Source organism: Phyllobates terribilis, unplaced genomic scaffold (assembly GCF_046119375.1).
Source record: "Phyllobates terribilis strain yellow unplaced genomic scaffold, ASM4611937v1 Scaffold_4__5_contigs__length_816908805, whole genome shotgun sequence".
Lineage (NCBI taxonomy): Eukaryota > Metazoa > Chordata > Amphibia > Anura > Dendrobatidae > Phyllobates > Phyllobates terribilis.
In genome coordinates, this window is record NW_027362764.1 from 352,275,117 (window position 1) to 352,302,469 (window position 27,353).

The window sequence follows — 27,353 nt, forward strand, 5'->3', positions numbered from 1 at the left end:
TCCTGAGGGGGACAGGTTAACAAAATTGGGGCAGTACCAGAAGGCCCTTGTTGCGGAGCTATTAAAAAAATTCCCATCTGAAAGAGCTCGCTGCAGAGGTCACAGTTCGTTGGACAACCAAGGAGTACAGGCGAGAGAGACACAAATACAATCCAGCAGAGGCAGGGCAACACTGTCAAAGTTCTGGGACAGTTTTCTCAGACCCTCCCATCGCACAAACCCTGAAGTGCGGGGTACTTTCACAAAGAGTGCAAAGTTTGGGAAGATGCTGAGAGAGTACCTTGCCGACCGTACCAATATCCTCCATGATTCCTCTGTGCCTTTTAATTATTGGGTATCCAAGTGAGATACGTGGAATGAACTGGCTCTCTACGCCTTGGAGGTACTGGGCTGCCCTGCCGCTAGCGTTTTATCAGAGTGGGTTTTTAGTGCCGCTGGTGGAATTATAGCTAATAAGCGCATCCGCCTGTCAACTGAAAATGCTGACAGGCTGACTCTTATAAAAATGAACAAGGGCTGGATTGGGCCAGATTTCTCAACACCACTGAATGATAGCAGTGTAACAAACTCAAATCCAGTGTCTTTTTTTGGGAGGTGTATTCCCTTGCACCGCTTCACACCCATACATGGGTATACGCTTCCTGATTTTGGCTATTTGCTTTTGTCCTCCTTCTCCTCATCCTCCACCACCATATCTCCAGGGTGACCGTGGTCCGTGATGCTACACCCACATAATTTTTTTAAATGGTGTTTATTATGCTCGTAAAAAAAATATATATATACAGTATATTCATGTAAACCCCCCAGGGGTAAATGTTTGTCAGCCCATACACTTACTGCATGGGTATTCCCAGTATAGGAGACCCACTCCTTTCTAATGGGAACATTTTTTATGAGGCCTTCTAAGTCTCTTCCAAGGGGCATTGTAGTGCTCCCCAATTTTTGGCAGCCCTTGCATTCACTGCATAGCCCAACACTATGGGAGACCCTCTCCTTTCTAATGAGTATTTGTTGTTACTGTGGCCCTGCTCTATGTGTCTTTAAATTCTTAGTGGGGTTTTTCCTAAAATTGGTTAGCCGTTGGACTCACGGCATACCCTATAACTGTATAGCAGACGCTCTCCTTTCTAATGGGAATATGTCGTACTTGTTACTGTGGCGCTGCTCTGTGTGTCTTTAAATTCTTAGTGGGGTTTGTCCTAAAATTGGTCAGCCGTTGGACTCACTGCATACCCTATAACTGTATAACAGACGCTCTCCTTTCTAATGGGAATTTGTCATTACTGTGGCCCTGCTCTATATGTCTTTAAATTCTTAGTGGGGTTTTTCCTAAAACTGGTCAGCCGTTGGACTCACTGCATACCCTATAACTGTATAGCAGACTCTCTCCTTTCTAATGGGAATTTGTCATTACTGTGGCCCTGCTCCAGGTGTTTTTAAATTCTTAGTGGGGTTTGTCCTAAAATTGGTCAGCAGTTGGACTCACTGCATACCCTATAACTGTATAGCAGACCCTCTCCTTCCTAATGGGAACATGTCGTACTTGTTACAGTGGCCCTGCTCTATGTGTCTAAATTCTTAGTGGGTTTTTCCTAAAATTAGTCAGCCGTCTGACTCACTGCATACCCTTTAACTGTATAGCAGACTCTCTCCTTTCTAATCGGAATTTGTTGGTACTGTGGCCCTGCTCTATGTGTCTTTAAATTCTTAGTGGGGTTTTCCCAAATTTTGGCAGCCCTTGCAGTCACAGTATGGGCATTACCACTATAGGAGACCCTCTCCTTTATGATGGGAACATTTTTTTTAATGAGACCCTCCCCTATGTCTCTTCAATGGTGTATTAGGTTGCTTCCAAATTTTTGGCAGCCCTTGCAGTCACTGCATACGCAATAACAGTATAGGAGACCCACTTGTTAATAATGGGAACAACAAAGCATAGCAAGCTGATGGCTCTCTAACAATAGCGAGGGCCGACTGCTGGCCTTTTAAGAATAGTAAGAGTCATCTGATGGCTCTATAAAATTAGGCTTTATGACTTTCAGAGTCCCTCCATCATAAATAAAACAGGATGTGTCTGATGATGTGTGACACACCACATTGCCAGATAAGGTTGTAAAATGTTAAAATTACATTTCCCGATGAATGCATTTCTCTTAAAAAATAACGTAAAATAAAGAAAACAATAGGATCTTTCTTTAGTATAAAAACAGCATTGCCAATTTAACCTCAGTGTAATAACATTGTTCAGCTCCTGAACCTCCTCCTCCATCTCCGAAATGACCACATCAGTCACAAGCTGACAGCACTGCAGCACTGCAAAAAAAGTGTGGGGGAAGGTTCCCAGACACTCTATGGCTGCTTTTTTAATGTGGATCGGACATGCTTATGCATGTTATTTCTCAAACCACATTGCAGATCAGCCATTGTCCAACTCTGTATTCATGAAAATAAACGCGCAAAGAAAGATGTTTGTGTATCAAAGCACCACCGACAAGTGTGAGTTGATGTTGGACGGGCTGCCATTGCTTCTGCAACAAGCTGCATTAGAGGACTTCCTGGGAGAAGTGACACCCAGGGTAGATACGGTTTCCCTCTATGCCAGCCCTTTCACCGAACTAAATACAACTCTCAGCAAAAAAAGCTGTGGACTGGCTCCATACCATGCCTGGCCACATTCACCTGTCCACGTGTTTGTGGTTAGGCGGTACTTCCCAGTAAGTGCACTGGGGAGGGCACGGGTAATGTTGTGGGACCCGTGCTTGTGGAAGGCGGAGACCATACTGGGAGAAATAGTGGCAGCTGGGGACCGAGTATGGACACCCGGCTGCCGCCGGCATGAAGTTGTGAAAAGCTTCCGCCTCCAGGAGCCTAAAAGGCCATATTTCAAGTGCAAGCAGCTGCCCAGAAATCTGGCAGTTTAGTATTGCGGCCTGTGCGTGGGTGGGTGGCTGGCTGCATACTTGCGCTTGCATTCCAAGGAATGGGGTAGGGACAACTGAATGCTGCACTGGGACAAGGACGTGGACGGTGATTGTTGCAAGTATGCACGACAGGTGCATGGCGGTAGGCATCTTCACATGCGCCAAGGATCACTTATGATGGGCACACTTTTAGGCAGTGACCTGGGAGTCAGAAATTCTTCCAGAGGTTTTCCCCATGCTGTTCCCATGTCTTTTCAGCACTGTATGCATGTGTCTGATGATGTGTCACACACCACATGGCCAGATAAGGTTGTAAAATGTTAAAATGTCATTTCCCAGTGAATGCATTTGTCTTTGTTGAAAGCAATGCAAAAGTGCAAAAACGCATCAAAAACGCTACCTGTGAACATAGCCCACGCTGTGGAGGAGTATTTTTGGTTTTGGTTATTTATTTTACCTTATATACAAGTCATTACCCTGGAAAGGATGTTCCTTAACATATTTCCCAGGAAAATCCATTTTGGTTTCGTTTTTGTATGTTTTATTGTGAGTCCGTAAAAGTGGCGGAATACTCTGACAACATTGTTGACAGCAGTGACCTGGGAGTCAGAAATGCTTCCAGGGGTCTTCCCCATGCTGTTCTCATGTCATTTGAGCACTGTTCCCATCGATTTGGGCAATTTTTAGGCCCTCTGCAAACCGTCGGGGGGAGCCGCCTGAAAAATGCTCGAGTTTCCCATAGACTTACATTGGGCTCGTTACTCGGGTCGAGCACCGAGTATTTCAATTTGCTCGACCCGAGCAACGAGTACCCGAGCATTTTAGTTCTCGCTCATCACTACTCATTACGTTTTCAGTAAACAGTAGAATGATGTGCCTTACGAAAAAGATCTTTTTTGGTCTTATCTGTCCGCAAGACGCTTTCCCAGAAGGATTTTGGCTTACTCACATACAGTTTAGCAAACTGCAGTCTAGCATTTTAGGTCTGTGTGTCAGCGGTGGAGTCCTTCTGAGTCTCCTACCATAGCATTTAATTTTATTCCAATGTTGACAGATAGTTTGCGCTGACACGGATGCAACCTGGGCCTGCAGGACAGCTTGAATTTCTTTGGAACTTGATTGGGGCTGCTTACCTATCATCCAGACTATTATGCGTTGCAACCTTTCATTATTTTTCCACTGCCATCCACGTCCAAGGAGATTAGCTACAGTGCCATCGGTTGTAAACTTTTTAAATATGTTGTGCACCATGGAAAAAAGAATATCAAGATATCTGGAGATGGACTTATAACCTTGAGATTGTTGCTATTGTTCAACAGTATTTGTTCTCAAGTCCTCAGACAGTTATCTTATCCTCTTTCTGTTCTCCATGCTCAGTGTGGCACACCCAGACACACAAAGCTAGGATTGAGTCAACGTCTCCCCTTTTTATCTGGTTTCATGTGTGATTTTCATATTGGCTACACCTGTTACTTGCCACAGGTGAGTTTGAACGAGCATCATATGCTTGAAACAAAGTTGTTTACCCACAATTTTGGAAAGATGCCAATAATTTTGACTGGCCAATGTTTGGGCTTTTGTGTGAAATTATGTCAAATTTGCCTTTTTTTTCTGTGTTTTTTGTGTTGTTCCAATACACACTAGGGAAATAAACATGTGTATAACAAAATGTGTAATTGCAATAATTTTATGGTAAAAATAATTCATTTTCTGCAACAATGTCAAGGGTGCCAACACTTTTGGTCATGACTGTATACAAAGAGTAGCAGGAACAAGATGTGGCTTTTTCTTCTGCCTTACATAACAGAAGTTTGTGCATAACGATTCAGATATTGGCCCCTTCCCAGTCTAATAAGATCAGCCCACAGCCACCCCAGAAATATTAACTGATATGGGTAAAAATGCAGTGCCAGGAGGTTGCATTGTCCTGTGCAGGAGACACTATACAGGATATAGATGCAGAGTGAAGTTAATTTTACGGTGTGCTGGTGGTGGTCCTTCAAAAAGTACCCTTTATTGATCAATAAAAAAAAAACTAAATTGTTATATGAGCAGAGTGTATTGCCAAATAAATTATTAAAAGAATTAAACGTGAAACTGTATTAAATTGTTCTCTAGATATTCTAATAGGGGAAAGGGAGCTCTAATATCAATATGTATCATTTTTTACTGTGTTTTGCCATCACATAAAACTTGCATTGTATTGACTATCTGCTTTTGAAATGTACAAAACAAAGCAGAGAATTTAAATTACTTTTTTCCTTTGATGTATTTTATTTTTAGTCCAAACAATTAAGCACAGAAAATCCTTTAATATTAGTTATAAATTAACCTACCCGACTATCTACTTTTCGCAGCTAATGGCAAACAAAATTCATTGTCATTCAGAAAATACATTCTTTACACTTTTTCAAGACCGTTGTTTTTTTAAGCCTAGCTGATTACTCAAATTGGGTACACATTAATTGCACTTTCCTAAGTGATAAAAACTCTGGCACATTTTCACAGGCATGTAGCTTGTCAGATACGTGAAATTTTTGACTTATCCAAACCATGGCTAGTAGTGACATTGCAAATGCCTCAAATAACCTGGAGAGACCCAAATGGGATAACAAAATCCAGTATCTCTTGACATGCATTGGATTTGCAGTGGGTTTAGGAAATGTATGGAGATTTCCTTATTTATGTCAGACCTATGGAGGTGGTAAGTATGCTAAATAAAAATAACTACTTCATACTATAGCAGACCATTTCTGATCAGTTTCGTAATCTTATGTACTAGTATGTAATTTGCAAATTTCTATCTATATTTTTTTGCAAAGTTTTAATATTATTTAAAGTACAAATGTGATGTTGACAAGTTTTTATTTGGTTTGCTACTTTATTAATATGCATTGTTATCAATGTACATTATTTTTAGAATCACATGAATGTTTCACGTGTTCCTTAATTAGAATGACAGATGTAGATTCATTTTTACAATGACTTTAATAATGAACCCTACATCCTATTCTGATAATAAGTCACGAAAAATCAGACTCGGTGGTCATTTTTGTATTTTGCTTGTTGCAGTAGTGTAGATATTGCAATGCGACCCCATCCGAAGTAGCAGCAGAATCGATGAAACTTCGATTGTGCAACAGCTCTCATGGCCAAAGTTGCCAAGTAGCTCTAGCCTTATTCATCTAACTTATAAACATGCTATGTTTCTTCTATAGAACTTCTATATTTCCATGTAGGGTAAGTGCCAGTTGATTTTTGTTTCAATAATAAATTAAACAATTAACAATGTTTAGGTTGGAAAAAGCATTTATTTCATGTATATACTCTTTCCTATAATTCTATGAATTGTTAATGTAAATATATCTGCATTTTTTTCTATGATTCATGCCAAAGTTGCAGTGTAGCCCTCGTCTAAATCTCGTTTAGATTGGAATTTTGGAGTGCTGCCTTCATCTGTTCTATTCTTCATGGTATTCTCAGGCTAAGGGTGTCACGGAGATACCACGACAGAAAGGGGCCAGAAGATTGCGGCGTCTGGTCACCTGAAATCCAGCACTGGTTAGAAGTACTTTACCATCTTACTAAACAGTGCAGGCTTTCTTTGCTCTGATATTGCTAGGGGTAATCAGTTCTGCCTATCTCTCCATCATGGATTGTCTCAGCTGTTCTGTGTTGGACACTCCCCTCTGGTATAGATACTCACCACTGGCATTTGGGATTTGCCAGTGATAATTCATTCTGTCTGGTTTGGAGTTGGAGGAGTTGTTTGGTGTTTAGAGTTGGCAGTTGGAGAGTTGTTCTGGAGATTTCTGCAAGGAGTTTGTTTGCATGTTCATCCTCACCCTCTCCTATTTGGTTTCACCTACTTTATTCTCCCCTGTGTACCACTCTGTTGTTCGGTGAGTGTATTTTGTATGGTTGTAGTTTTAATTTATCCCTGTCTTGCCTTGTCTGTCTGGTTTGCGTAATCCTATACACTTTGGCCTCACACCTTCCTAGGTGGGGTAAGAAACAGATAAGGAGCAGAGCAAGGTACATGATCCCGGGGTCTCTACCTTCAGGAGTAATCCAGGGGACAGTGATAGACTAGCGTGATCCCTAGCGTGAGGGATAGGGAAGGAGCCCTTTACCACGGGATATCATGCAACAGTACCATGACAAAGGGTTTGCTCACACTAGCATATATCACAACCAAGTGATAGCCGATGTTTTATAAGATAATGTAGTGGGGTGATGTGGATCAGCGATTATTTTTTCACGACGATTTGACATGATAAAATAATCGCAGCATGCCGTGAGTGCATTTGAGAATCAAAGGCAGTGTGACCCGACCTTAGAGTCAATCTGATAGAAGTTTTGCCCCCGTCAATGGAGGATTTTTATTGTGCTGTTCCCCAATGTGCTTAACATTATTCTTTATGTGAGGTTTTTCAAGGTTATATTCCAATTGTGGTCAATTGGCTCACTCGGTTGCACAAAGAGGTAGACACAGGGATACTGTCTCTTTAAATCTTCCACTATTTTATTAAAGGTGCTGCATAAACCAGTGCAGCAATAGCAAAACAAACACAGCCTTTCTGGCCTAATTAGAAAACAAAAAAAACATAATGTATCGCAGAGTTCGTGTTGCTACGGGAATCCGCCTGCTAAGGAACAAGCAACAAAAGTTCAGCTTTCCTTATCATAAAAACAGCTCTGGAGCTTGAACCTCCAGATATACCCACCCACTAATGAGCCAGAAGGCCATGAATTTATCCTCTCGACTACACCCTAGGGTGGAGATATTTTGAACAGCCTATTCAATCAACCTATCCCTAAACATGGCCACGTAACCCCTCTCAACACTTAGTGTGCTGGAGCATTTTTCTAGGTTCATATCACTGAACCTAACAACCTCAGTGATACATATCTTCCCTCTAGTAGTTTGCCAGTGACTTTGTCACACATTGTAAAGCAAAAAGTATGAAACTGCAATTTGGCTCTATGACATGGGACCTTTAAAGGGGTTGGCCACTGCTCAGCTGTTTCCCCCTTGTAAAATAATAACACTTATACTCATCATCGGTGCTGGCACTGTTCCAGCGGTGTCGGCATTGGCTCTCCCATCGTTGGGAGATCCGTTTATTAAAATAGATGATGCTGCCCGGGGTCAGATTTATGTTTGCTTCAACGGCCCTTTGGGTGCCCATCTAAAGAAAGAAACTAAAGAAAAAATTTGGAATGAATGAATATGTTGAAATATTTTCATTGCTTCCTCTAGCCAAATTTAACCTAGATAAAGTAAAACCGGACGAGGAGGAGGAACAAAAACGGCATTATCACCTGATTACTCATACCTTTTATAATTGGCTTCAGGCATTTGCAATTAAGGCAAGTACACTGCTCAAAAAAATAAAGGGAACACTCAAATAACACATCCTAGATCTGAATGAATGAAATATTCTCATTGAATACTTTGTTCTGTACAAAGTTGAATGTGCTGACAATAAAATCACACACAAAAATCAATGGAAATCAAATTTATTAACCAATGGAGTCCTGGATTTGGAGTCACCCCCAAAATTAAAGTGGAAAAACACACTACAGGCTGATCCAACTTTTATGTAATGTCCTTAAAACAAGTCAAAATGAGGCTCAGTATTGTGTGTGGCCTCCACGTGCCTGTATGACCTCCCTACAATGCCTGGGCATGCTCCTGTGGGATCTCCTCCCAGACCTGGACTAAAGCATCCGCCAACTCCTGGACAGTCTGTGGTGCAACGTGACGTTGGTGGATGGAGCGAGACATGATGTCCCAGATGTGCTCAATCAGATTCAGGTCCGGGGAACAGGTGGGTCAGTCCATAGCTTCAATGCCTTCATCTTGCTGGAACTGCTGACACACTCAAGCCACATGAGGTCTGGCATTGTCCTGCATTAGGAGGAACCCAGGGCCAACTGCACCAGCATATGGTCTCACAAGGTGTCTGAGGATCTCATCTCGGTACCTAATGGCAGTCAGGCTACCTCTAGCAAGCACATGGAGGGCTGTGCGGCCCTCCAGAGAAATGCCACCCCACACCATTACTGACCCAATGCCAAACCGGTCATGCTGAAGGATGTTGCAGGCAGCAGATCGCTCTCCACGGCGTCTCCAGACTATGTCACGTCTGTCACATATGCTCAGTGTGAACCTGCTTTCATCTGTGAAGAGCACAGGGTGCCAGTGGCGACTTTGCCAATCCTGGTGTTCTGTGGCAAATGCCAAGCGTCCTGCACGGTGTTGAGCTGTGAGCACAACCCCCATCTGTGGATATCAGGCCCTCATACCACCCTCATGGAGTCGGTTTCTAACCGTTTGTGCAGACACATGCACATTTGTGGCCTGCAGGAGGTCATTTTGCAGGGCTCTGGCAGTGCTCCTCCTGTTCCTCCTTGCACAAAGGAGGAGGTAACGGTCCTGCTGCTGGGTTGTTGCCCTCCTATGGCTCCCTCCACATCTCCTGATATCTGCTCCTTGCTCTGGACTCTGTGCTGACAGACACAGCTACCCTTCTTTCCACAGCTTGCACTGATGTGCCATCCTGGATGAACTGCACTACCTGAGCGACTTCTGTGGGTTGTACTGTAGACACCGCCTCAAGCTAATTTACCTCTAGGGGTGAGAGCAATGACAAAATGAAAAAGTGACCAAAACAACAGGCCACAAAGGATGAGAACAGAGAAATGGTCTGTGGTCACCACCTGCAGAACCACTCCTTTATAGGAGGTATCTTGCTAATTGCCTATCATTTCTACCAGTTATCTGTTCCATTTTCACAACAGAAGGAGAAATTGATTCACAATCAGTGTTGCTTCATAACTGGACAGGTAGATTTCACAGAAGTGTTATTGACTTGGAGTTACATTGTTTTGTTTAAGTGTTCCCTTTATTTTTTTGAACAGTGTATAATTGGGGAAAAATTCCCACAGAATTTTTCCACGTTATTTTGCTACATGGACTTAATAGGCGAGGTACAGGTACTATGGTGGTACTGCATGGTTTTGTTACGACAAGCAATTTCGTCAACAGAAGGCTGTTTGACCGGGCCTGACATGGGACCATAAGGATATATGGTTTACACTCATTCCTCTCCACAGCCCTTTCGCCCTGGGCAGGGGGTTTGACTACAGGGTCGGCTTCCTGGCCAATCAGAGACCAGGGTATTGCTGGCAGTTTAATGACGGCCAGTGTAAGTACGGCGCCAGCTGCCGATTTAAAAATGAGTCTTCCTTTTGTGGGGGCAACATTGCCCAAGCAAAATGTTTTAAAAAAGCAAAAGGATGTGGAGGCGAGGCTAACCAAAAAGGGAGCGACACCAGTGAGAACAGAGGCGATGATGCCGCTTCTAAGGGAGTATCCAGATAGGGTGGCTGCAGAATTGTTACTGAACGGTTTTACGTTTGGTGTCAGGATACCTTTTTTGTTGACTGTACCAGTTTTTCGCCCCAAAAATCTTGGGTTTCCGCGTCTCCACCCGTCAGTGGTGGCAGACAATCTTGGGAAGGATGTAGCCCTAGGGCACATGGCGGGCCATTTAAGGAACCACCTTGGCCTCACCTGTGGGTTTCTCCGCAGGGGGTGGTTCCAAAGAAGGAACCTAACAAGTTTCGGTTAATTAATCATTTGTCTTTTTCAGCAGAGGAATCGGTAAATGATGGAATTAGTGACGAGGTTTGTTTGGTGACTTATGTGTTGTTTGACAAGGCAGTGGATTATTTGAGAAAATTTGGGGGAGGTGCCCTTATGGCTAAGATGGATATTGAGGCCGCCGCTTGCTTGCTACCTATACATCCAAAATGTTTTCACCTGTTGGGTTGTATGTGGGATGGGGATTACTACGTGGATTGCTGTCTGCCAATGGGCTGCTCTATTTCATGCTCGTACTTTGAGGCATTTAGTACGTTTGTGGAATGGGTTATCAAAAAGGAGACGGGTCAGCAGTCAGTGTTGCACTATTTAGATGATTTTTTGTGTATAGGGCCAGCTGATTCCACGGTGTGTTCTATTATTTTACATACAATTGAAGAGGTGTCGAGGAATTTTGGTATTCCTCTGACTCCGGAGAAGACCAAGGGACCTTCCACAGTTATTCATTTTTTGGGAATCGAATTAGACTCGGTAGCCATGGAATGTAGATTGCCTGTTGATAAAATTCAAGATTTGAGGTCGGAGGTTCAAGTTTGGCTGTGACAATTTGGCGGTGGTTCAAATTATAAACAGTCTGTCAGCATCTTCTCTCCCAGTGATAAATTTGATTAGACATTTGGTTTTGCGTAGTCTGGAGCTGAATGCGTGGTTTTCCGCTAAACATGTCCCTGGTGTTAAAAATTCAATAGCTGATCCCATTTCTTGTTTTCAGTGGGATCATTTTTGCTTGCTGGGCACTGGGAGCGGAGCACTGCACCACCCCATGCCCGGATTATCTATGAAGTCTGGCCTGTGGATAGCCATGGATTTGATGCTTAAATCGGTAGGGGAGGGTAACAGGTCAGCATATGAAGCGGCATGGAGGGAATGGTTGTTTTTTTGTGATAGGATCGGTAGTGATGGTAAGTCTGGGGATCTTTTGCTGATTTTATATTTCATTTTATATTTCATTGGGGACTGTTTGTCATGGGAGGTATCAGGGGCTGCAATTTCTAGGAAAATGGCAGGTTTATCATTTTGGTTTGAATTGGTGGGCATGAAAGACGTTTTGAAAGATTTCATGGTACTACGGGTGTTGAAGGGTTACAGGAGATCTTTCGGGTCTCAGAATAGCAGAAAGCCGATCTCTTTCGAATTATTGGGTGATATAATTAGTGGATTAGAAGGTGTGTGTTTGGACGTTTTTGAGACAATACTGTTTGGTGCAGCATTTTCCCTTGCCTTCTTTGAAGCTTTTAGGATTAGCGAGTTAAATAGCCATACCATGGCTTCACAGGATGGTTTGGCTTTTAAAGATGTGATTTGTTTGGGGAATCGGGTTATTTGTAGATTGCGGTGTTCCAAGACCGATCAGACGGAAAAAGGGAAGTGTGTTGTTCTGTTTAAAATATCGGGTTCACTATATTGTGCAGTACAATATGTTGGGAATTATGTAGCTATAAGGCCTCAATGGCCGGAAGGCTCTTTTTTGCTTCATAATGATGGGGAGGCTCTTTCCAGATTCCAGTTTGTGGCAGTGTTTTGTAAAGTGTTTAGACAGTTGGGACTTAATTATAAAGAATATGCATTGCATTCATTTAGGATAGGCGCAGCAACTGAAGCTGCTAGGTGGGGACTAAATGAGGAAGTGATAAAGCAGATCGGTCGCTAGGAATCAAAGAGATATAAATCTTACATCCATTTGCATATGTAAATGGTATATGTTGGTTGGTTTACTAATGAATTCACCAACAAGTGATGACCTCAGTACGTAAACACCAACAAGAAATCACCGTTTGCAATCCGTGCCTTTTTTTATGAATGCAGACAAGGTGGGTGGTTTGTTCTTTATATACAATGGGTACGGAAAGTGTTCAGACCCCTTTAAATTTTTCACTTTTTGTTTCATTGTAGGCATTTGGAAAATTCTAAAAAGTTCATTTTTTTTCTCATTTAAGTACACTCTGCCCCCCATCTTGACTGTAAAAACCCAGAAATGTAGAAATTTTTTAAATTTATTAAAAAAGAAAAACTGAAATATCACATCATCATAAGTTTCAAACCCTTTGCTCAGTTTAATTAAACATAGCTGGACTACAATGAAGGAGTAGAACCATCTCAAGGAGGATCACAAGGAAATGGACATCATGTGACTTAAATATGAGTGTCTGAGGAAAGGGTCTGAATACTTATGACCATGTGATATTTCAGTTTTTCTTTTTTAATAAATTTAAAAAGTTTCTACATTTCTGTTTTTTTTTCAGTCTATATGGGGTGAGAAAAAAAATTAACTTTTTAGAATTTACCAAAATGGCTGCAATGAAACAAAGAGTGAAAAATTTAAAGGGGTCTGAATACTTTCCGTACCCACTGAATTTTATTAAATATCTATTAAAAGTTCGGATTGCAAACGGTGATTTCTTGTTGGTTTATTAATGTGTTTTTTCTAACTTCTTAATTGTTCCCCACCTGCTACAGATCCGGGAACGTGTTTAATTTGGATTTTAGGACATTCTTTTGTATACTGGGGGCCTTACGAGCAGACATTCGATGAGTGGGTAAGCTACTTGGCTTTGAGAGAAATGAGGCGCGAGTTTACTGGATAGGAATCCGGGGATTGTTATGGAGTGGAGTTCCACTATTATTGTAGACTTGATCGGGCCCGTATGTTTTGATCCTACATGCAGAGGGCAATGATTTAGGAAAGAGGACCTTATGAGGGACATAAAGTTCGATTTGACTCGTATTTGGAATTTATGTCCCGGGATTATGATAATATGGTCTGAAATGACAGCTCATCTCTCTTGGTGGAATGCTCTCTCCATGGACAGGATCAATAAGACCAGGGGGTGCATTAATAAGACTGTGTCCAGTTTTGTTAAAAGAAAAGGAGGTGTGGTGGTGCGACACAGAGTTGGAAACAGCGGATTCGGATTTCTTAAGGGAAGATGGGGTACATTTAAACGATCTGAGTTTAGACCTGTGGTCTTTGTATTTGAAGGAGGGGATAGCCTGGTTTAATTGGGGGTTAGGCACATCAGAGTGATGGTGACCCTTAATCTATTGGTGTTTTTAGTTCCCGCTGGAACGATTTCTGGGGAACAGGGGAAAGTTGGTGGGCAGTACTATGACAATTTGTCAGCCCCGAGATGGAGCGGTTCGACTGGGGAGTGTTCTAGCTTGGCCATCCAGGATCTCCTCCGAGAAAAGTTCTTGTTATGTTCTGTTGTATTATATTTAATAAGGTTGTTTTGGCCAATTTCTCCATCATCACTCAGCGTCATGTTGTTATTTAATTAGTACCGTAGAAATTTTCAATACCCTAAGTTAAGATAGGGCTGGAAACTGGAGCAGCTAGTGGAAGCCTGGACATGACAGGAGTTTGAAATTTTGGAGGTAGGGAAAGGATTAAGTCCAGGATTTGCACGTAGGCATGAAAGACGTGAGCAAGAAGTGGGGTGGGGTTAAAGTTCAGGTAATTTGGGGGGCATTTGTTTTCATTAGTGGGGATAGTTATAGAGGAGGAGTAGTATAGGGTACCTTTTATAGGATGGGAGGAGCACGGACCATCCACCTCTCTTCAGGATCCAGGACCAATGAACGTCCCTCCCACCCGCCCTTATCTTGGTGTTTGTTATGGACTACATTCGGTGGTGTGGTGTGGGATTCTTTTGTTTTGTGTGTGTCTTTGTCTCGTCATGGCAGCTGGAGGGGAGGAGGCAGGGATGGCCTTGGTTAATTGGTTAATTGGGGTTTGACCACATCAGAGGCATGGTGACCCTCAATCTATTGGTGGTTTTAGCTCCCGCTGGAACGGTTTCAGGGAACAGGGGAAAGTTGGTGGGCAGTACTATGACAATTTGCTAGCCCCGAGTTGGAGCGGTGTGACTGGGCAGTGTTCTAGCTTGTACTACCCTTATGGTTGGCCATCCAGGATCTCCTCCGAGAATAGTTCTTGTTATGTTCTGTTTAATAAAGGCTGCTGTGGCCAATTTCTCCATCGTCACTAAGCATCATGTTGTTATTTAATTAGTACCATAGAAATTTTCAATTCCCTAAGTCGTGCTTTGTGATGTTTTGCCAGGCCTTTACTTCAGCTGACTTCAGTTGTTACTTGTTTATGGGTCTTTCTGCCTTAAGTTTTGTCTTAAGCATCCGAAATGTATGCTCAATGGGGTTGAGATCTGGTGACTGACTTGGCCATTGCAGAATACTCCACTCCTTTGCCTTAAAAAACTCCTGGGTTGCTTTCACAGTTTGTTTTGGGTCATTGTCCATCTGTACTGTGAAGTGACAATCCAATTCTTGCTGCATTTGGTTGAATCTGAGCAGAAAGTATAATCCTGTACACTTCAGAATTCATCCAACTTCTTCTGTCTTCAGTCACATTATCAATAGTAACACTAGTAATCTAGTGCTATTGGAAGCCATGCATGCCCATTAGAGATGAGCGAGCACTAAAATGCTTGGGTGCTCATTGCTTGGGTCGAACAAATCGTAATGCTCGGGTGCAAGTAGCGAGCCCAATTTAAGCTAATGGGGAAACTTGAGCATTTTTCCGGCAGCCCTCCCCGGAGCTCTGTGGGGGACCTAAAAATTGCCCAAATCAATGGGAACAGTGCTGAAATGACATGGAAACAGCATGGAGAAGACCCTTGGAAGCATCTCTGACTCCATGGTTACTGCTGTGAACAATGTTGTCAGAGTATTACGCCACTTTTATGGACGCACAAAAAATCATACAGAAACAAAATCAAAATGGATTTTCCTTGAAAAAATGTTAAGGAACATTCTTTCCAGGGTAATGACTTGTATATAAGGCAAAATAAATAACCAAAAACAAAAATTATCCTCCACACCTAGGGCTATGTTCACACATAATATTTTTGATGCATTTTTGCACTTTCGCAATGCTTTAAATGGTGTAAAATACGTTCACCAGTAAATGTAATTTTAACATTTTACTACCTTATCTGGTCATGTTGTGTGTGAGACATGATCAGACACATCTGAACAGTGCTGAAATGACATGGGAACAGTGTGGGGAAGACCCTTGGAAGCATATTTGACTCCAAGGTCACTGCTGTGAACAATGTTGTCACAGTATTATGCCACTTTTACGGACTCACAAAAAATCAGACAGAAACAAAATCAAAATGGATTTTCCTTGAAAAAATGTTAAGGAACATTCTTTCCAGGGTAGTGACTTGTATATAAGGCAAAATAAATTATCAAAAACAAAAATTCTCCTCCACATCTAGGGCTATGTTCACACATAATATTTTTGATGCATTTTTTCACTTTCACAATGCTTTTAATGGTGTAAAATACGTTCACCAGTAAATGTAATTTTAACATTTTACTACCTTATCTGGTCATGTTGTGTGTGAGACATGATCAGACACATTCGAACAGTGCTGAAATGACATGGGAACAGTATGGGGAAGACACTTGGAAGTATCTCTGACTCCAAGGTCACAGCTGTGAACAATGTTGTCACAGTATTACGCCACTTTTACGGACTCACAATAAAACATACAAAAACAAAGCCAAAATGGATTTTCCTGGAAAAAATGTTAAGGAACATTTTCCAGGGTAATGAATTGTATATAAGGCAAAAAAACCACACAAAAAAAACAATGTTCCTCCACACCTTGGGCTATGTTCACGCATAACGTTTTTGATGTGTTTTTGCATTTTTGCATTGCTTTCAACAGTGAAAAATACATTCACCAGTAAATGTCATTTTAGCATTTTACTACATTATCTGGCCATGTGGCGTTTGAGACATGATCATATACATCCTGTTTCATTTATGAAGGGAGGACTCTAAAAGTCACAAAGCCTATTTTTACAGGGCCATCAGGTGGCCCTTACTATTGTTAAAGGGCCACAGCAGTTGGCCCTCACTATTGTTAGAGGGCCATGAGCCAGCTATTCTTTGTTGTTCCCATTATTAAGGAATGGGTCTCCTATACTGTTATTGCATATGCAGTGACTGCAAGGGCTGCCAAAAATGTGGACACGCTCCAATACCCCTTTGAAGAGACATAGAGGAGGGCCCTAAGTAAAAAAAATGTTCCCATTATAAAGCAGTGGGTCTCCTATAGTGGTAATGTCCATGCAGTGACTGAAACGGCTGCCAAAAAATTGGACACACTCCAATGCCCCGATGAAGAGATGTAGAGGAAGTCCTCATTAGAAAAATTGTTACCATTGTTAAGGAGTGTGTCTCCTATACTGGTAATGCCCAAGCACTAAGTGCATGGGCTGAAAAACATTTACCCCTGGGGCATATACATGAAAATACTGTATAACATACAGAATGTTACAGGTAGGCCTCTAAGAAAAATTCCTAAGGGCATCATAAACACCATTAAAAAAATTATGTGGGTGTTGCATCACAGTCACACTGGTGATATGGTGGTGGAGGATGAAGAGAAACAGAAGGAGGAGGAAAATAGAAAATATACAAAATCAGGAAGCGTATACCCATGTCTGGGTGTGAAGAGGTGCATGGGAATAGACCCACTGTTGGTGTTGAGAAGTCTGGCCCAATCCAGCCCTGTCGTTGCACATTCGCATCTATAACCATCAGCAACCACGTCCAAGTACTTGTTCCAGTGCAGCGTTCAGTTGTCCCTACTCCAGTCTTTGGAACACAAGTGCAATTATTCAGCCACCGCTCCACAGGCCAAATAGGCCACACTACTAAACTCACACATTTCTCGAATGCTTGCGCTCAAAATGTTGCCTTTTAGGCTCATGAAGATTAGAGATGAGCGTTGTTCTACTCGAACTGTTCGCCAATCTCAAATTCGAGCTGTTTTGGGCGGTGTTCGAGCCGTTCGGCGAACACGAACGATTTGAGAAAAATTCGGCTGTTCGAGGTTATGTTCGATAACTGTTCGTGCACCAAAATCATAACTGGATTTTTTCTCAGTAATGATGAAAATTAATGTTAATACGCAGTTTGAGTGTACAGCGGGGTGGGGGGAGGGGCAGGGGATGGATCTCTGCAGGAATAATAAAGATCTCAATTTTTTTTTCTCTTTCCCGCACTTACAGTGGGGAGGTGCAGTCTGTCAGCCTATCAGCAGCGCACACACGGAGCGAACTGCTGTTTTTCACACAAGCAAGGGCATGTGTCATTGGCAGTGTATGTCACATGTCCTTGCCCTATAAGACCAAGCCATTTTCCCCGTCGCCACCATTTTCTCACTGCTGCAGCTGCGTGTTAGACGGCACCGCTGTTGCTGTGTGCGCTATACCTTGTTAATTTCAAGCCAATTTTCGCACAAATCTACAGATAGCTTGGGAGTAGGGAATAGTTGTGATTGCAGTCCTTTTAAGGACTAGGTTACAGCATTTCCTACGACTTTTATCAGGCAGGTCTGTGCTATTAAATAGATAGATTGTGGGAGTAAAGACTAATTGTAATTGCAGTCCTTTTCAGGACTAGGTTACATCAGTTCCTATCAGTTTTTGCCAGGCAGGTCTGTGCCAGTGCTGTGCAAGTTTTTTTCACAGCATTTGGCTGAATCTAGCAAAGCTAATCCTTTTTGGCCTATTGCAGAGTGTGTTAGTCAGTGGAGTAGCCTATCTGTGTTGCAAGATATACCACCTGTGTATAGAATACCAATTTTTTTACTGCACCTAGTGAAGTAAAATCTTTTGGGCATAGCATCATTCTATTAGTCCATCTATACTGACCTCCATCAGGTTGCAAATTGAATATAATTTTTTTCTGCATCTAGCTCTGAAAAAATATTTGGGCTTCTAGCAGTGTGTGGGACTTGTTCTATTAGTCCATCTATACTGACCTCCATCAGGTTGCAAACTGAATATAATTTTTTTCTGCATCTAGCTCTGAAAAAATATTTGGCCTTCTAGCAGTGTGTGGGACTTTCTCTATTAGTCCATCTATACTGACCTCCATCAGGTTGCAAATTAAAAATAATTTTTATCTGCATCTAGATCTGAAAAAATATTTGGCCTTCTAGCAGTGTGTGGGACTTTGTCTATTAGTCCATCTATACTGACCTCCATCAGGTTGCAAATTAAAAATATTTTTTATCTGCATCTACCTCTGAAAAAATATTTGGGCTTCTAGCTGTGTGCGGGACTTGTTCTATTAGTCCATCTATACTGACCTCCATCAGGTTGCAAACTGAATATAATTTTTTTCTGCATCTAGCTCTGAAAAAATATTTGGCCTTCTAGCAGTGTGTGGGACTTTCTCTATTAGTCCATCTATACTGACCTCCATCAGGTTGCAAACTGAATATATTTTTTTTCTGCATCTACCTCTGAAAAAATATTGGGCTTCTAGCTGTGAGTGGGACTTGTTCTATTAATCCATCTATACAGACCTCCATCAGGTTGCAAACTGAATATATTTTTTTTCTGCATCTACCTCTGAAAAAATATTGGGCTTCTAGCTGTGTGTGGGACTTGTTCTATTAATCCATCTATACAGTCCTCCATCAGGTTGCAAACTGAATATAATTTTTTTCTGCATCTAGCTGTGAAAAAATAGTTGGCCTTCTAGCAGTGTGTGGGACTTTCTCTATTAGTCCATCTATACTGACCTCCATCAGGTTGCAAATTAAAAATAATTTTTATCTGCATCTAGCTCTGAAAAAATATTTGGCCTTCTAGCAGTGTGTGGGACTTTCTCTATTAGTCCATCTATACTGACCTCCATCAGGTTGCAAATTAAAAATAATTTTTATCTGCATCTACCTCTGAAAAAATATTTGGGCTTCTAGCTGTGTGTGGGACTTGTTCTATTAGTCCATCTATACTGACCTCCATCAGGTTGCAAACTGAATATAATTTTTTTCTGCATCTAGCTCTGAAAAAATATTTGGCCTTCTAGCAGTGTGTGGGACTTTCTCTATTAGTCCATCTATACTGACCTCCATCAGGTTGCAAATTAAAAATAATTTTTTTTCTGCATCTACCTCTGAAAAAATATTGGGCTTCTAGCTGTGTGTGGGACTTGTTCTATTAATCCATCTATACAGACCTCCATCAGGTTGCAAACTGAATATAATTTTTTTCTGCATCTACCTCTGAAAAAATATTTGGGCTTCTAGCTGTGTGTGGGACTTGTTCTATTAGTCCATCTATACTGACCTCCATCAGGTTGCAAACTGAATATAATTTTTTTCTGCATCTAGCTCTGAAAAAATATTTGGCCTTCTAGCAGTGTGTGGGACTTTCTCTATTAGTCCATCTATACTGACCTCCATCAGGTTGCAAACTGAATATATTTTTTTTCTGCATCTACCTCTGAAAAAATATTTGGGCTTCTAGCTGTGTGTGGGACTTGTTCTATTAGTCCATCTATACTGACCTCCATCAGGTTGCAAATCGAATATAATTTTTTTCTCCATCTAACCCAGCCAATAGTTTTGGCGTAATACCACAGTTTAGCCACTCAGCTCTGCTTGGTTCCCATCCATTGTTTTTTTGTGCAAACAACTCCAGAGTTGTGAATTAGTTAACCACCAAAATGAGTGGAAAAAGGCCTGCTGCTGGTGGAAAGGAGAATAGGCGTGTTGGGAAGGGGAAAAAAGGTTGTGTCCGTGGGGTAGGTGTTAAAGCAACAGTAACATCTGCAGAAGAAAGACCATCTTCCAGCCAAACTAAAATGTCTACTTCTTTTAGCGGACAATGTGATAAGATCCCTTTCTTACGGCCACGCCAATCGCTACAAATTCCAGATGAGGCACAAAAACAGCAGGTGCTTCAACGGATATCAAGTGCTCCTTTAAGTGGGCTCTCCTCCACATCAACTTCAACATCACAAATACTCCAGTCCTCAAAGGTGTCACCCCAATCGCACTTGCTTCCTCACAGCTCCCAAATCTCCAGCTGCCCGTCTGAGTATGAGGTAGAACAGATGGTTGAGTCTGCAGAGCTGTTTACTCATACTATAGCCTGGGAATCAGAGGTCGACTCCAGCGCTTCTGTGAATCCAGACGAGGAAATGATCTGCACTGATGCCCAGAATCCTTATGAGTCGGATCCAGGACCAGACGCAGAAGGTTCTGACCATAATGTAGACCCTCATTCCCAAACTGTAACTCCTGTTGGTGGAGACAATGAGGAAGACGATGATGAGACTCAAATACCTGATTGGAGCGACAACTTTAGTTTTTTGTCAGGGCAGGAACAGGTTGGCTCTGAGGACGACGGGTGTGATAACGCACAGGGTGATGATGATGAGGTTGGAGATCTCACTTACTGTCAACCCACAGTCAGCCAAGAGATGAGGTCAGCAGAGGAGGTGGAGGAAGATGCTAGTGACGACGAGGTCAGGATGCACCCTCCTGGACAGAGACGTAGTACTGGAAGCACGTCAACAACTGCATCCTCAAACACAACTCTGCCTCTCACCACAAGTCGTGGTGGCTCTTCAGGTCGCATGGGTGCTAAGCCTTGCATAGCCTGGGCATTTTTTCAGATCGATAAAGATGACCCAACTCGTGTTATCTGTAACATTTGTCAGCAAAAGCTAAGTAGAGGCCAAAAAATACATAGTTTGAGTACTTCATGCATGAACCGGCACATGGACATGAAGCATAAGTTGCAGTGGGAAGCTCAGTGTGCTACAGTGCGGCCTAGCCGGCCGGGCCAACCACCGTCTGCCATATCTTGTGCATCCGCGGCCTCTTCATCCTCTGTGACTGGGGGGACAGCAGTCACACCTGTTTTGGGGCGCAGACCTGCCACTTCTTTACCCGCAACAGCCAGCGTGATTGGCAGGTCATCATTTTCTTTGGAGGTGGTAACACCAGCTGGTTTTGAGCGCTGTCCGACATCGATAGCACCACCTTTGGATCAAGGCAACCTAACATGTCCGCCTGCATCTTCCTCACAGACCGGCAGTTTGCCGGGGACACCCTTATCAACCCCGTCTAAGCACAATAGCCAGCCCTCGGTCCCTCAGATGTGGACAAGTAAAACACCATTTCCTCCTAGCCATGAGAAAGCTTAGAGGTTGAATTTCACCATCTGCAAGCTCTTGGCTACAGAAATGCTGCCTTTCCGCCTGGTGGACACAGAGGATTTTCGAGACCTTATGTCCGTCGCAGTGCCCCAGTACCAGATGCCCAGTCGGCACTACTTCTCAAAGAAAGGTGTGCCTGCGCTCCACCAGCATGTCGCACACAACATCACCGCTTCTTTGAGAAACTCTGTGTGTGACAGGGTGCATTTCACCACAGACACTTGGACGAGTAGGCATGGACAGGGGCGTTACATGTCGCTGACTGGGCACTGGGTAACTATGGTGACAGCAGGACAAGGGGCTGCTGTCCAAGTCTTGCCGTCCCCACGAGTTGTGCGTCAATCCTCTTTATGTCAAAGTTCCTCCACTGCTTCTGCCTCCTCAACCTCCTCTCGGTCTTCCACCTGCACCCAAAGCCTGTCTGGTCATGCCACAAGCTTTCTAACTGCACAGAAGGGATCCTGCACACCTCCTTACTATGCTGGCAGTAGGGCTCAACGTCATCAGGCGGTTTTTACTTTGAAATGTCTGGGAAATGTGAGTCACACAGCTGAGGAGTTGTGGTCAGCTCTGGAGAACCAATTTCATGAATGGTTGTCTCCACTGGACCTGAAACCAGGGAAGGCCGTGTGCGACAATGCTGCAAACCTGGGTGCGGCCCTTCGCCGGTGCAATGTCACACACGTGCCTTGCATGGCTCACGTGTTGAACCTGGTTGTCCAGCAATTTTTAGCCCACTATCCCAGACTAGATGGCCTTCTGCAGAGGGCACGGTCGCTGTGTGCTCACTTCCGCCGTTCGCATCCCGCAGCTCAGCGACTTACATCTCTACAGAAGTCGTTGGGCCTGCCACTTCACCGGCTAAAATGCGATATGCCTACCCGGTGGAATTCAACTCTGCACATGTTGCAGCGACTGTGGCAGCACCAACAAGCCCTGGTGCAATACGTTCTGACGTATAGCCTGGGCCAACGAGATCCAGAGGTGGGGCAAATCACGCTGGAGGAGTGGTCTCAGATCAGGGACCTATGCACCCTTCTGCACAGTTTTGAAATGGCGACGAAGATGTTTAGTGCTGACGATGCCATTATCAGCATGACTATTCCGGTGATTTACATGCTGGAGCACATGTTAAACAGAATTCGGAGTCAGGTGGTGGCACAAGAGGAGGTGGAGGAAGTAGAGGGGGAGGAGTTGTATGCGGAAGGGCTAACATCTGCAAGGTCCAGACGGTCGGCAGCACCAAGGCGGCAGGCATGTGAGGGTGGGGGAGATGGTTTTACCAGGGCGCATGGTAGCAGCCAAACTAGTGAGGAAGGTGCAGGAGCCCAGGAAGAAGTGGAGGACGAACTGATGGAAGACTCATCAGATGAGGGAGACCTTGATCACATTTCTGTTGTGCGAGGTTGGGGGGAGAGGACAGAGGAAGGAAGCATGATTGTTACCTCGCCACCAACACAACAGGGACTTGGTGCTCCTGGATGCGCAACACACATGAGTGCCTTCTTGCTGCACTACCTGCAACATGACCCTCGAATTGTGAGAATTAGAAATAATCCTGACTACTGGGTTGCCACACTGTTAGATCCCCGGTACAAAAGTAAATTTGCCGAAATTATTCCTGCCATAGAAAGGGATGCACGCATGCAGGAGTATCAGCAGAGACTGTTGCAGAATCTTACATGTGCTTTTCCACAAAACACCAGTTGTGCACGTAGTGAATCTCACAGTTCCAACTTGCCAACCGTGGGACCGTCAAGTGTTCAGCACTAGAGATGAGCGTTGTTCTACTCGAACTGTTCGCCAATCTCAAATTCGAGCTGTTTTGGGTGGTGTTCGAGCCGTTCGGCGAACACGAACAATTTGAGAAAAATTCGGCTGTTCGAGGTTATGTTCGATAACTGTTCGTGCACCAAAATCATAACTGGATTTTTTCTCAGTAATGATGAAAATTAATGTTAATACGCAGTTTGAGTGTACAGCGGGGTGGGGGGAGGGGCAGGGGATGGATCTCTGCAGGAACAATGAAGATCTCCATTTTTTTTTTCTCTTTCCTGCATTTACAGTGGGAGGTGCAATCTGTAAGCCTATCAGCAGCGCACACACGGAGCGAAGTGCTTTTTTTCACACAAGCAAGGGCATGTGTCATTGGCAGTGTATGTCACATGTCCTTGCCCTATAAGACCAAGCCATTTTCCCCGTCGCCACCATTTTCTCACTGCTGCAGCTGCGTGTTAGACGGCACCGCTGTTGCTGTGTGCGCTATACCTTGTTAATTTCAAGCCAATTTTCGCACAAATCTACAGATAGCTTGGGAGTAGGGAATAGTTGTGATTGCAGTCCTTTTAAGGACTAGGTTACAGCATTTCCTACGACTTTTATCAGGCAGGTCTGTGCTATTAAATAGATAGATTGTGGGAGTAAAGACTAATTGTAATTGCAGTCCTTTTCAGGACTAGGTTACATCAGTTCCTATCAGTTTTTGCCAGGCAGGTCTGTGCCAGTGCTGTGCAAGTTTTTTTCACAGCATTTGGCTGAATCTAGCAAAGCTAATCCTTTTTGGCCTATTGCAGAGTGTGTTAGTCAGTGGAGTAGCCTATCTGTGTTGCAAGATATACCACCTGTGTATAGAATACCAATTTTTTTACTGCACCTAGTGAAGTAAAATCTTTTGGGCATAGCATCATTCTATTAGTCCATCTATACTGACCTCCATCAGGTTGCAAATTGAATATAATTTTTTTCTGCATCTAGCTCTGAAAAAATATTGGGCTTCTAGCTGTGTGTGGGACTTGTTGTATTAGTCCATCTATACTGACCTACATCAGGTTGCAAACTGCATTTATTTTTTTCTTCATCTACCTCTGAAAAAATATTGGGCTTCTAGCTGTGTGTGGGACTTGTTCTATTTATCCATCTATACAGACCTCCATCAGGTTGCAAACTGAATATATTTTTTTCTGCATCTACCTCTGAAAAAATATTGGGCTTCTAGCTGTGTGTGGGACTTGTTGTATTAGTCCATCTATACTGACCTCCATCAGGTTGCAAACTGAATATATTTTTTTCTGCATCTACCTCTGAAAAAATATTGGGCTTCTAGCTGTGTGTGGGACTTGTTGTATTAGTCCATCTATACAGACCTCCATCAGGTTGCAAACTGAATATATTTTTTTCTGCATCTAGCTCTGAAAAAATATTGGGCTTCTAGCTGTGTGTGGGACTTGTTCTATTAATCCATCTATACAGACCTCCATCAGGTTGCAAACTGAATATATTTTTTTCTGCATCTACCTCTGAAAAAATATTGGGCTTCTAGCTGTGTGTGGGACTTGTTGTATTAGTCCATCTATACTGACCTCCATCAGGTTGCAAACTGAATATATTTTTTTCTGCATCTACCTCTGAAAAAATATTGGGCTTCTAGCTGGGTGTGGGACTTGTTCTATTAATCCATCTATACAGACCTCCATCAGTTTGCAAACTGAATATATTTTTTTCTGCATCTACCTCTGAAAAAATATTGGGCTTCTAGCTGTGTGTGGGACTTGTTGTATTAGTCCATCTATACTGACCTCCATCAGGTTGCAAACTGAATATATTTTTTTCTGCATCTACCTCTGAAAAAATATTGGGCTTCTAGCTGTGTGTGGGACTTGTTCTATTAATCCATCTATACAGACCTCCATCAGGTTGCAAACTGAATATATTTTTTTCTGCATCTACCTCTGAAAAAATATTTGGCCTTCTAGCAGTGTGTGGGACTTTCTCTATTAGTCCATCTATACTGACCTCCATCAGGTTGCAAATTAAAAATAATTTTTATCTGCATCTAGCTCTGAAAAAATATTTGGCCTTCTAGCAGTGTGTGGGACTTTCTCTATTAGTCCATCTATACTGACCTCCATCAGGTTGCAAATTGAATATAATTTTTTTCTGCATCTAACCCAGCCAATAGTTTTGGCCTAATACCACAGTTTGGCCACTCAGCTCTGCTCGGTTCCCATCCATTGTTTTTTTGTGCAAACAACTCCAGAGTTGTTAATTAGTTAACCACCAAAATGAGTGGAAAAAGGCCTGCTGCTGGTGGAAAGGGGAATAGGCGTGTTGGGAAGGGGAAAAAAGGTTGTGTCCGTGGGGTAGGTGTTAAAGCAACAGTAACATCTGCAGAAGAAAGACCATCTTCCAGCCAAACTAAAATGTCTACTTCTTTTAGCGGACAATGTGATAAGATCCCTTTCTTATGGCCACGCCAATCGCTACAAATTCCAGATGAGGCACAAAAACAGCAGGTGCTTCAACGGATATCAAGTGCTCCTTTAAGTGGGCTCTCCTCCACATCAACTTCAACATCACAAATACTCCAGTCCTCAAAGGTGTCACCCCAATCGCACTTGCTTCCTCACAGCTCCCAAATCTCCAGCTGCCCGTCTGAGTATGAGGTAGAACAGATGGTTGAGTCTGCAGAGCTGTTTACTCATACTATAGCCTGGGAATCAGAGGTTGACTCCAGCGCTTCTGTGAATCCAGACGAGGAAATGATCTGCACTGATGCCCAGAATCTTTATGAGTCGGATCCAGGACCAGACGCAGAAGGTTCTGACCATAATGTAGACCCTCATTCCCAAACTGTAACTCCTGTTGGTGGAGACAATGAGGAAGACGATGATAAGACTCAAATACCTGATTGGAGCGACAACTTTAGTTTTTTGTCAGGGCAGGAACAGGTTGGCTCTGAGGACGACGGGTGTGATAACGCACAGGGTGATGATGATGAGGTTGGAGATCCCACTTACTGTCAACCCACAGTCAGCCAAGAGATGAGGTCAGCAGAGGAGGTGGAGGAAGATGCTAGTGACGACGAGGTCAGGTTGCGCCTTCCTGGACAGAGACGTAGAACTGGAAGCACGTCAACATCTGCATCCTCAAACACAACTCTGCCTCTCACCACAAGTCGTGGTGGCTCTTCAGGTCGCATGGGTGCTAAGCCTTGCATAGCCTGGGCATTTTTTCAGATCAATAAAGATGACTCAACTCGTGTTATCTGTAACATTTGTCAGCAAAAGCTAAGTAGAGGCCAAAAAATACATAGTTTGAGTACTTCATGCATGAACCGGCACATGGACATGAAGCATAAGTTGCAGTGGGAAGCTCAGTGTGCTATACTGATGGAGGTCAGTATAGATGGACTAATAGAGAAAGTCCCACACACTGCTAGAAAGCCAAATATTTTTTCAGAGGTAGATGCAGGAAAAAATATATTCAGTTTGCAACCTGATGGAGGTCTGTATAGATGGATTAATAGAACAAGTCCCACACACAGCTAGAAGCCCAATATTTTTTCAGAGGTAGATGCAGAAAAAAATATATTCAGTTTGCAACCTGATGGAGGTCAGTATAGATGGACTAATACAACAAGTCCCACACACAGCTAGAAGCCCAATATTTTTTCAGAGGTAGATGCAGAAAAAAATATATTCAGTTTGCAACCTGATGGAGGTCTGTATAGATGGATTAATAGAACAAGTCCCACACACAGCTAGAAGCCCAATATTTTTTCAGAGGTAGATGCAGAAAAAAATATATTCAGTTTGCAACCTGATGGAGGTCAGTATAGATGGACTAATACAACAAGTCCTAGCCGGCCGGGCCAACCACCGTCTGCCATATCTTGTGCATCCGCGGCCTCTTCATCCTCTGTGACTGGGGGGACAGCAGTCACACCTGTTTTGGGGCGCAGACCTGCCACCTCTTTACCCGC

The 27,353-nt window shown here is 43.0% G+C and overlaps 1 protein-coding gene across 1 annotated transcript in view; it reads left to right on the top strand.

The window, feature by feature from the left end:
* Positions 1-5,474: 5,474 nt before the first annotated feature.
* Positions 5,475-27,353, top strand: part of SLC6A18 (solute carrier family 6 member 18) — a 1,027,837-nt gene continuing 1,005,958 nt past the window's right edge. The window contains exon 1 of the mRNA XM_073676926.1: positions 5,475-5,625. Coding sequence (XP_073533027.1) covers positions 5,475-5,625 — 151 coding nt within the window. The remainder of the gene's footprint in view (positions 5,626-27,353) is intronic.